This window comes from Cryptotermes secundus, unplaced genomic scaffold (assembly GCF_002891405.2).
Source record: "Cryptotermes secundus unplaced genomic scaffold, Csec_1.0 scaffold1606, whole genome shotgun sequence".
Taxonomy (NCBI): domain Eukaryota; kingdom Metazoa; phylum Arthropoda; class Insecta; order Blattodea; family Kalotermitidae; genus Cryptotermes; species Cryptotermes secundus.
In genome coordinates, this window is record NW_019738371.1 from 739685 (window position 1) to 751806 (window position 12122).

Below are 12122 nucleotides of genomic sequence, written 5' to 3' on the forward strand. Positions count from 1 at the left end.
TACTACGTATATTTAATCATTCTTGTGTTTTAATTTTTGTGTTTTTCTACTTTCAGGCGAGATTCCTCGTCCTGTCCTGTAATATACTCGTGTGTGATTTACTTGGTGATAAGAAAGGCAGCATCTAACACCATGGCGTTCGCAGGCCTCAAGAAACAAATCAATAAAGCGAACCAGGTAAGAAAATTCTATGACTATATTGCAAGAGGTAATTGCATCGTAGGTGGTAGATAGGAACACAGTGGAACGAGCGCAAGGATACAAGTAGTTGCAGATAGTTGCGTGCTTTGTTTCTTTCTTACAGTCGGATATTTTGTATCCGACATGTATGACAGTACTTCTTTTGGCTTATTTTGAACTTCACCCATCGTCTGGTATGTAAAAGACAAAAGACCACGACGTTTCGGAGACTGGTTCTGTCTCCGTTTTGAGGTGGATAGGAAAGGATAAACCTACTTAGTTGGGCCCGTTAGAAAGAGCTAGTCTCAATCACTAGACAAACCCCAGTCTGTAGAAAAAGAACATATGAACAACCGACAACCGGTTCCATCAGTGGGAGGAAAGGATAAAATCACAGTAAAAACATGAAAGAAAATTTGTGCCAAGCATGCACTTGTCAACAATGTGAAGAAACAGAAGTATAGGTTATTTTCCATGAATTCAGTTAACAACGAAAGTAAAAACTGGATAAAGCATGCGAAATCTGCGTGGATAAAGAATCGTGCCACCATGGCGACTTCTGTTTCTTCACATTGCTGACAAGTGCACGCTTGGCACAAATTTTCTTTCATGTTTTTACTGTGATTTTATTCCTTTCTCCCACTGATGGAACCGGTTGTCGGTTGTTCATATGTTATTTTTCTACAGACCGGGGTTTGTCCAGTGATTGAGACTAGCTCTTTCTAAGGGGCCCAACTGAGAAGGTTTATCCTTCCCTATCCACCTGAAGACGGAGACAGATCCAGTCTCCGGAACGTCGTGGTCTTTTGTCTTTTACATACCAGACGATGGGTGAAGTCCAAAATAAGCCAAAAGAAGTACAGTATACACCATCGTCAGAATCCTTTCAAGTCTATGTATGCCAGTGCTTTGAAATAAACAGTCCTCTAATTTCCATTGAATGATTAAATGTGTACACACTGTAGGCAGTCTCACCCGCACGAAAATGTGAGATGATCGTCGACATTTTGATTCTGTGGATGTTTGAGACAGTGCTTGATCATGTTGGGAACAGGATTCATTGTTGGACGTGTCTGTGTCTACCTGGTGTAGCGTACGTGACATCTTAAGAGCGGGCTCGGTGGTCGCCTTCAGTTTCTTCACCAGTGATGCTCGAAGACCGGTTTCTGTGATGAGAGAAGCGTTCTTTGCGACGCTGTTTGTGGTGATGACGAATGGTGCTAATACGTTTCCGAGAAATACGGTGTTCTGTAGCAAGACTCTTCTCACAGTAAATACTTTGCGATTGGTTCAAGGTTAAATAGAGAGTCATCAATCAGCAAGGACGTTCTAAACCTCTCCGTTTGTGCTTTTGTTCACTTAGCATTAAAACGCGAACCAGACAGCTTAAATAACGCTCTCGGTACAGGAAGAGAGATAGTTATAGTTCTGTTTTTTAATGGGAAAAGCGAATAGACATCTCAAGTAATACATAATGCTTGCATTAGTATGTTTAAGTGCTTAAGTAAAATAGAGTTTCTGGGTTCCTGGTTATAAAGCTTTTTGCACTGATACCCATTTACATGCCAGTCTCCGGAACTGTGTCTTGTGAAAAGTACAAAAATGACTTTATCCTATGGCGAAATCTAACACGAAGAAAGGCGTGACCCATCAAAGTAATAATTTTTTTTATTGTTAGTGGTGTGGGACTAAGTCCCTCGTACTGCGACCACTTCTGGCCTATTGTACCAGCCCCCAGATGATAGGTGAGGGTGATTGTGGAGCAGTTGGTGGAATGAAGATTGGCAGGGGAACCTAACTACTCGGAGAAAACCTGCCCCAGCGCCACTTTGTCCACCACAAATCCCACTTGACCAGACCCAGGATCGAACCCGGGCCGCCGCGTTGGGAAGTCAGCGACTAAGCGCTTGAGCTGTGACGCGGCTTCATCAAAATAATACTTAGCAATATGAAAATGGTGGTGCCTGAAGATTAATTACCCATGTTATAGTGACGTGGTAACTTGGACTTGATCCAGATGCCAAGGATTTATTTCCTGGCTGTTTGCATGCAATTTAGGACGGCAATGAATCAGTGTATTTCATTTAACGATAATATATTTATTTGCATTATTTAATTGTAATCAGCAACGCACTAAACGCCGATCACAATGGCGGCGCGACCTAAGGCATGAACTGTCTTCGCTCCCTTAAACACTGGGGTCGTGGGTTCGAATTCCAGTCGAGGCGTTGATGTTTAAGTGCCTCGCTGCTGTCTGTATGATCAAGAAACTGTAAAACAGGCCAAGGCGCGCCCACAGAGTGTAGTAGCAGCGCACTGCCTGGCAAGGTGAGAATGTGCACTGTCAGAGAAGTCGGTAACATAATATTGTGGCCTACATCTTCAGGGTAGAAAAATCCGCGAGCTAGGGCCTGAGCTACTTGTCTGCAGCCACCTGCTCACGCTGGTTCCTCGCTCGCGGATTTTTCTGCCCTGAAGATGGAGGCGATACGTTCCTCCGAAACGTCGAGTCCCACAAGATCTACACGGCGCCATATCCCAGAATACAGCGTTCTTCATGTTTTAAATTACTTGTAGAATCGAATGCTCCATCTCCTCTGTCACCGCGCCGTGAGGTCCGCTCATTGTCCTCTAAGCTGGGAGCTTCATCTCTGACCTAGCACTTGGCTGCTTATATAGTAAGGAACTCCATTACGAGGGTCAGTCAAAAAGTTCCCGGAATGGTGGTATAGCACTCTAATGGTAGGACATACGGCAACGCTTATCTGATCACCTTCAAAGTAGGATCCTTGCGCGCACACACACATGCTCCATTGATCCTACCATTGTTGGAAGCAGCGGTGGAAGGCTTCTTTTGGAATCTTCCAGAGCTCAGTCATCGCAGTCGATTTGATGTCCTCCATGGTTGCGAAACTTGTCCCCTTGAAGCTCATTTTCAGAGTAGGGAACAGCCAGAAGTCACTCGGAGCGAGATCGGGAGAGTACGGTGGTTCAGTGCTGACAGGAATGTTTTTCTCGGCGAGGAATTGCGGCACAACAAGCGATGTGTGGCTCGGTGCGTTATCATGATCCAGAATCCGCTGTCCCTGCCACTTGTCGCTCCGCTTCCTCCGAACCGCATCGCGCAACCTCTGCAAAACTTGCATGTAGAAATTGCCAGTAACAGTACCAACTTATTGCTCCAACTCCGCGATGGTCATTCCTCGATCACATCGAATCAGTTGTCGCACTTTTCCAATCATTTCTTCAGTTCTGGGTGTAGAAGGTCTCCCGCTGCGCTGGTCATCCTCTGACGTCTCCTGCCCATCCTTAAACCGGGAAAACCAGTAGTAAACTGCGGATTTGTTTAGTGCAGTATCACCGTAAATTTGCTGCAGGCCCAATAGCGTCTCTGAAGCAAATTTTCCCAATTTGCACATGAATTCGATGTTCGCACGCTGTTCGAACTGCAACATTGCGCCGAATGATCACTCACGTCTAATTCAAACGGAACAGTAATGACACCGCACACTGAAACCTGTCTAGACCTGTTGAGCCTGCGAGCAGACATGCTGAGCTTCCCACCACAACAGTGTGTGCGCTATCTTATCGCTCGTTCTCCGTCTGCAGGGGAATTCCGGGAACTTTTTGATTGACCTACGTATTTTGTACACGTGCCATGACTCGTTTCAGCAGCGCAGTATGTACGTATCCCCTAGGCCTGCTGCGGAGCATCGTTTCTCGACGTGGATGTGGAATCCTTGGCTGTTTTTGTTGGTGGTCCCAGAAAAATGAGTCGATGAGGCTTTTCACGGGTTCACTTTGTTCCTCCAGCAGATGGCGGGATAGTACCTCAATTAGGCCGCGGCCTATTCCAGATATTTTTCATTTCCTTTCGTTACCACATAGGAGGTGTGGCAAAACTTACTGAACGTCAGAGCTGTGTTTATGATACTTTTCGGAAGTTCTGGAGCCGTACACAGACGTGTATTGGGTGGCATAGGTGTTTAGGTGCATTTTTCGCACGAAACATTTTTTGTGTATTAAATAGGTTTGTAAGAAAAGGAACGGTTAGTGTATCTCGCGTGCCGCACTAACTCCGCGCCCCGTGAGCCACGGTTTGATCACGTCTGCTATGGTCCTGGACGCTGGGGTGAAGAAGCAATCTTCATCCCTTCCGAGAACCGAACCTCAGGTCGTTGGTCGCCCAAACCATAGTCTGTTCGCCGTACCGACTGACCTATGGCAACATAATATAATTACTTCAGCTTCATGCACAAGTTACTCTCTAACTCGAGCGAAAAAGAGTGGTTCAAAATTGCGTTCGGACCACATTAATTGTTAAAATTAATTGCTTTGTTTGTAGACGATTAAACAGCGGTAGCTGTAATTTGGTAAGTACAAACTTCACGTCACGAAAATATTACAACAGTGATATTAGGTAAACTTGCCGTTTCAGTGTACAGCGTCATTCATTCATTCATTATTGGAGGGGGTGGGTTTCCCCATGCACCGCGACCAGTTGTTGATCTATTGTACGTCCCCCTTTGATATTCTACCAGTCGCCATACCCTGCCCGTACTGGTGCTTTCTATCAGCCCGTTCAGCCAGCGAGTTCGGCCCCTCTACTGGCAGTGGTACCCGATACTTCCCCCATTGGAAACTACTTGGGCGGGAAACTTTTTACCTAATTTTGCTCAGAGGTCTCCTAGAGACATGAGGATCTTTTACATGCCGTAAATCTACGACACGGGACCCACGGCTTAAAGTCCCTCCCGGAGGGCTTGTTCCCTGAATTTTTCCGCCCTTAAAAATTCCACGACCTCCGCCGGGTTTGAACCCGCGTACCTTGAGTCATGAGGTGGGAACGTTACCCCTAGACTACGGAGGCCGTTCACTGTACAGCTTAGTCGGTGTAACTACTGGGCTAGGGACTGAACTGAGAGGATTCGGGGTTCGGTTCCAGGCAGTGGGGGGCCCTTTCTCCGGTGGTGAAACAGCCGGGATGTGAAGCTGAACGCTGACCACCATATAGCGCCCAGATTACTATTGGTGGAGCCTTACGTTCACTGTCCCACACGTCTTCATGATGTGGAGCTTAGTTAAGGACAGGGACAACATTACCTAGGATCTAAAGTTAGTGGCGATAGTATGTTTGTGGACGTTATCCATCGTCCTGTCTTTATCTAAAAACATGACGGTGTTTTAAGATAAAGGCAGAACGACGGATAATGTCCACAAACATATTTGTGATATTACCTTTCATTAATCTCATATCGATGGACAACCCTTTCCCCCCCCCCCCTTTGGCACTACAGCCCCAGTGGACCTAGGCCTACCTCCATGAACTTCTCCGTTTACTTCGGGTTTTCTTGATCTTACACATTCGGTAGGACTCCTTGGGCGGGTGATCAACTCGTCGTAAGGCCTCTACCAGTACACAAACACAGAAAAACGCACACAAACATCCATGCCCTGAGTAGGATTCGAACCCACGATCCCGGTTTTCAATCGAGGGAAGACAGTACATGCCTTAGACCGCTCGGCTACCGTGACCGGCGGACAACCTTTAAGTAAAACATTTTTCGATGTGAATATGTAATGAAATAAAGAGTTCTATCTCTGTTTATTATGACATCTGCAATTTTGATTATCTTTGCAATCATTTGTTTAGACCTCCGGTAGAAGAATATGGTAGCCACTGGATTAAAATTCGTGAAGAACTTGTTTGAAGGAGAAGGTCTGGGAAGATCTAATCGCCTACTTTCCTTTAATACGACACGGACATCATAAAGACGACGCATCCAACATTTATTCTGTTTCATGTGTATTCGTTGCCGTGGTAACGTTTTTGCCGAGCCTTTGCCTAGCAACGACATGGGGTTGCACACACAGCCACAAAAACTCATAGGAGGGGTTTATGAAGTACGCCGTTGAGGTAGGTTCAGGTGCCATGATGTTCACACCAAGTTTCATGAAGATTGATTCAGGCATTAAGAAGTTTATAAGGGGAGATAACACAGCGATTCAGTCAAGTTTGTATATCCAGAACCAATTTCTCTCATCTACTGTATATCTACGCCTCATTAGCCAGTGTGGGTTCTTGCGCTTAAAACTTCTTTTTCTTTTTCGCCTGTGAGGGCTGTAAGACTATCCCGTCTCGTCTTCTCGATTTAACGACGAACATAATGAGGTGAGGAGAGCAAAGAGCTAATTTGCTTCACGTAACCGTCACTGTATCCGCCTGACACCACGTGTTCAGCCTGAGTACTAGGGCTTCAAACGCAGACTTGTGTTCCGAAGGTACCCGGTTTCATTCTCTGTACTGTAATTTTGTTCGCAGATAGGTGAGCAAGGTGCCAGAAAAGCATATTCTGTTGGGCCCCTCGGTGGAGATGCTGTCCATGGTTTGAGAGTAGCTCTGCCGACGAACCAAACAGAATAGATCCCCTTTCATGCCCTGTTCGCGTGAAGGTAGAACTACAACCAATTTCAGATACGTAATGGTTTTAATGAACCCGGATGGTGAACAAAGTCCAGAATAATAGTAGTAAGCTATTCATTTCAGTATTCCAAAATGTTTGCCATTACAGACTCTGAATTTAATTAACCCAGTGTCATTGCTCCTCTTATGGCGGTTCCACCTGTATTTTGCAATAGATCTGGCGAAGTTCGTCTTTGAATTGTGAATTATTTCCTCCCATCGCCGTCCGCTGTTCACTGCCATAGTCGAGCTTGGGGAGGTGAAGTTGAGAGTTGTTGCCCGCATTAGGGTGCTGGACAGACTTTAGTATCCGGCGTGAAATTGATATTAGCGATGTTTGGATACTTGGTTCCATTCCATTTTTCAGGTGGTTGTAATTAAGAAGGTAGATTGGTTATTATTATAAATTTTGCCTATGTTAGAAAATAATAGGCTTATGAGGTCCCCTTGCTGTCTGTGTGTATGTGCCCCTATCATTGCTAGGCAACAGCTCGGTAAACATTTTCCCTCAGCAAAGAATAAACACTGTCTATCATATAACGTACCCAGTATGTAGTGGAAGGAAAATAAGCGATTTGAGGTTTTCAGCGGTGACTTTGAAGAATGACGTGGATAGCGAACCGCGGAGACCACTTGCTATTTCCTTGTTCGTTTAGTTATAGTTTGTTAGAGCCGTTAATAGAAGTGTGGATATCTCACAGACAGCAGTTTCAGTGTAGTACGTTGAGTAGCCACTTTCTGTTATCTGGAACTGCATAAACTATGCATGTAAATCGTTGGTAGCCGTGTTAAATATTTTGCTGTTGATAGGTTCCTCCTTACGCACTTGTAACGCCTGCTCCTCCACAGGTTTCCCACGGTTAGTTTCATGGTTTTAGATGAATTTTGTTTGGGATTAGGAACATTATATTTGAGTTCCCAACTGCCATTTACTCCTTGTGCTGGAAGCTTGATGTTGTGCTGGAAGCTTGACATTCATTTCCGTCTTTTTTCATGTCCAACGAAGCGCCCTCTGTAACGACTTGGTCCATATACTTTGGCCAAAATGTCTTTTAGTGCACGTCACATCTTGAATGAGTAACCTTCTGGAAGAGAAGTCCTGTGTGTTGGGCAGTGTCTCCGGTATGGCGCATTTGTTTCCCGCTTATGTTGAAACTTTCTGATGACGGCGCAACAGTCAGTGTCATCACCTGCTGATGACGTAAAGATGCTGCAGACACATTATAACATTAGACTTAAGGTTCTGACGGCTGAATATTAACACTGCGGTCTTCTGGGATGTAACTCCTTGTAGCCTGTAGATCCATGAGGGGGGGGGGCAGCCGACTTAAGATGAAAGCAGCATAACCTCCGAATAGTCAGCAGCACCACAGACATCCGGGCGGTATAAAGACCCAGGAGCCGAATGAGACCCGATATTGAACCACCGTGAAAGCCTAAAATCGGAGCGTGTATTTTTTTTTCTAGAACTCCATTTGTGTTTCCAGGTGTTCCTTGGGAGTTTAGTAGCTGTCTCCTTTCTTATCGGCCCGTGATGAGAATTTTCTTTCGTGTATTTCTTCCACATTGTTCGGCATCGTGCAGAACACTTCTCACTCCCTGAACACAAACACGAATATTCAGATTTCGAGCACTTTTTGGTTGTTCAGTAACGTGTTGTCACTCTCAGGTAGTCCGCTATTTTGGATGCTCTGAAATCAGACGTATTTTCAGTTTTGCCGGTATCAGACCCTCTCTTTATTCATTTATAGCACTGGTGAAAAATAAAGTTTATTATTTTCCGACCTCACTGTAGCTGTGACGTTGAGAGCGAAAAAGAAAGAAAATTTTCTGTGAAAATGAAGACAGCGGTCTATGAATGAATGGAAATTAACCATGATTGGAAGATGTTCATTTTCTCATACGTGTCCTTTTGTGCCAAACAGCTTCAGGTTGAAGCCTGAAGGAGACTACTGTATTTTCTGTAAGAGAAGAACTGAATTCCTGTATTTTAATCAATTAAAGCGTAAAATTGACAAGAATAAAATGCGAAAGTCGAGTTCTTACTTCAAGGGAAACGCAGCATATCTCCACTACAAAGATCAACCGGTTAATACTGTTTAGAGAAACAATCGTTGTTTACTACTAAACACAACTACATCGTGAGAGTTAATTGAAGAGCTTTTGAATGAATATGTTGTAATCACTGTGCTTTAAAGGGAAACTGGAATTTTACAGCAGAAGGAAACTAAAGCTATATTGGCTTCTAAACACCACATATGATCAGTTGGACAGTTACAGTGAGCATCGACATTCGCCGTAAGATGATTCACCAGGCTTCTTTCACGGGAAGCTCACAGGCCATGGCGCATTCAAGATGAGAATGGGTTATCTGCGGAGGTAGTTAGTTAGTTAGTTATTGGAGAGGGTGGGTTTCCCCCTGCACTTAGACCAGTATTGGTCCATTGTGCTTCCCTCTATGATATTCTGCCAGTCTCTATACCCTACCGATACTGGTGCGTACCATCAGTCCCGACCGAGCCAGCGAGTTCGGCCTCTACTGGCTTAGCGGTATCTATAATGCTTCCCCCATCTATCAGAGGCGTTAGAGACTACTCTTGGGCGGGAAACGTCCTTGAATTTGGCTCAGTGACCTCCTTTGGAGATATGAGGTTCTTTTACGTGCCGTAAAGCTACGACACGGGACCCACGGCTTAAAGTCCCTCCCGGAGGACTTGTTCCCTGAATTTTTCCGCCCTTAAAAATTCCACGACCTCCGCCGGGTTTGAACCCGCGTACCACGAGTCATGAGGTGGGAACGTTACCTCTAGACTACGGAGGCCGCTAGCTGCGGAGGTAACCTTAACATTCATCTCATCAAAAGCAGATCCCTTGCACCCATAAGCGATTTGTGAAAACAGTGGACGGCAGTTGAAGGAGAGACTGTTGGTTCACTTTGGCAGACAATAGCTGTGCCGAAGTCGTTATTACGAGCAAGTACACAGTATTCTAATACTTTTGAATACAATAAAAATGCACTTCATGACTGATTCTGAAATAAAATATTTCCGAAGACCATCAACAACTTTAAGTTACCACACGTATATAACTAAGTCACGATAACATTTAGGTCATCACGAAGTGGCTGAATTTAGGATTCCTGTTGATTACTAAGCATTTATAGGATAATCGTTTTATTTTCGACGCTCATTCCGATGTACAGCTAATGTCAGCTAATCAGTCTGTATGACTGCCGAAGCAGCTGACAACTGGGGTTCAGTTCTCGGTAGAGAATTGGGTTTTTCTCTTAGCCATGCTGTCACCTGTCTAACAGTCATGTGATCGAAACGTGAAACTGGCCGTATTTACCAATGTTTGTGAGAATTCATACTTTCTGTTTCTTTAAAAATATGTGTAATGTTAAAGTCAACAGTAATTAACACCACGACGGCGTATGAGAGAGTAGAGGTGTAGCTCCATACGTTCTTAACCTTGGCACTAGACGGGGGTGAGTGGTCAGCTTTACCCCTAAGGAAGGAGTCCCGCGTGCTCATTTGATACGACGCTGGGTGAGGCCAGAGCCGGCCTGGACGGAGTGGTGAAGAGAGGAATCTCTGCTCCTGCCGATTCCCCGGTCATCCATCTCGTAGTCACTGTTTCACGAGGACGCTGAAAAGAAACTGATACCTGTTAAGTTTGTTTCCATCTATTACGGAACAAGTTGGGTCAAGAGATAATGAATCTGACTTGTATTTGGGAATAGCCTGTTTCGTATCTGATCCGGGGCCCCGACTATCTTGACGGGGAGACTGAGTCCATCTAGGCAAGTCCCAGGATACTGCCACAAGTTATACCTACCACGGCCACTTCCTTCACCGTCATCCAGTTTTTGGGCGCTATATGGCCCGACCAATTGACATTATTTATAGCTATCTTTCTGTGCCTGTGTGTGTTTACAAGTAGCTGACTGTACTTAAGGGAAATTCACCGGTGTCAGCCTGTTCACTGAAGTGACCCCTGTGATCACAGCTGAACGCACCCATTATTATATCGACAGCACTCAGCACAAATTGAGCCGCAGTTCGTATTGCTGTAATCTCTCTCAGTGGATACGTAGCAGTGAATTGACCCCACCCCCGACGCGATGAGAATGTGCGTTAGGGCATGTGAAACAAATACAAGGCACAATTTTTGATCTGCTCATAATGTTAAATCCTTACATACTCGTACAACATTAATATGTGGCTTGTGGTTCATTCATGACTCGAAAACTGTTGATCTTGTGTGTTCAATACTGAATCTCGTCAGACAGATATGTGATATATAAATATTGCTTTCTTACCAGACATTTTTCAGATGTAGAGGCATCGTCCACTTTCACCAGCGCCAGTAAAATTTCTTGTAATATTTTAATACGTATTGCTGAATTAACAACACGTTGATGCCGCTTCAGGTGACGCGGCACTGCATCAGGTGTTACACTGACCTGGTTAGTGTGGTGAACTGGGGGGCTGGTGCAAATCTCAGTTGAACTTCTGCCTATCCTAAGGGCTTACGTGGTTTTATTCACAAGCTATCAAAATATCCGGATTGTGGATTCTAGTTATTGTTTCGTATTGGTATGAAATTGGTCGAGTGTTTGTGACCAGAGTGCTCAAAAGAGTACGTGGACATAAGAGGGAGAATGTAGGAGCAGACCGAAGAAAATTTCATATTTAGGAACGTCAAATTTTGTATTTTTCAGCTAAAATTATTAAGGTCATAAAATAAAGGACAGTGCGATGAACGGGGCGTGTAGATTGCGTTGGATAAATAAGAAATTCATGCAGACTTTTAGTCGGAAAACTCAGTTGGGACACTAGACATAGTAGGATAATTTTAAAATTGATCTTAAAATGTTAGTTTGGGGTGGATTGATCTGGCTCGGGGACCACTTGTTAGCCCTTATGAACACTGCAGTGTACCTTCGGATACTGTAAGGGGCAGGGCAGGGAATTATCGTGATCAGCTGGACAAGTGGTATCTTCAAAGGACCAGTCCGCATGAAATTAGTTAGATAGCAGGTCACAATCATCACTTTGAAATCCATTCTGCTCACTGTTGTCATCGTCCCGTCTCATTCGACGTCCTGGGCAGTTGAAATAGCGTCACTAAATAATGTAAGAATGTTACGTTTGTAAGTCCGGAGTAAATATGGATGCTATGAAGAACTGCTATGTCAGATGCTGTCGCACTTGAATGCCCGATTCTGACATTTTTTTACATTCATTTCCGTCTTTTCTGGCTTAGGTTCAGAAGCTCCCAAGTGAGCGGATATCTCCAGTAGGGCTGTGTGCAGCAGACTTCCTCGCGCGATTGTTGGGCTGCAGATAGCCTATCGAAGATCTCTAACTCAGTTGAGCATCCGAGCTTCATGTGTAGACCTGTAGGGCTGTATTATACCAGACTTGTACTCATCTCTTTGCCGATTAACATACTTACGAATGTCTTGTTATTTACT

The 12122-nt window shown here is 44.6% G+C and overlaps 1 protein-coding gene across 7 annotated transcripts in view; it reads left to right on the forward strand.

The window, feature by feature from the left end:
• LOC111871023 (endophilin-A) overlaps window positions 1-12122 on the forward strand; it is a 182044-nt gene that overhangs the window by 75534 nt on the left and 94388 nt on the right. For all 7 annotated transcript variants that reach the window (XM_033754066.1, XM_023863746.2, XM_023863749.2 and 4 more), the window contains exon 2: window positions 57-177. In XM_033754066.1, the coding sequence (XP_033609957.1) occupies window positions 133-177 (45 nt within the window). In that variant the 5' untranslated portion in view covers window positions 57-132. The remainder of the gene's footprint in view (window positions 1-56; window positions 178-12122) is intronic.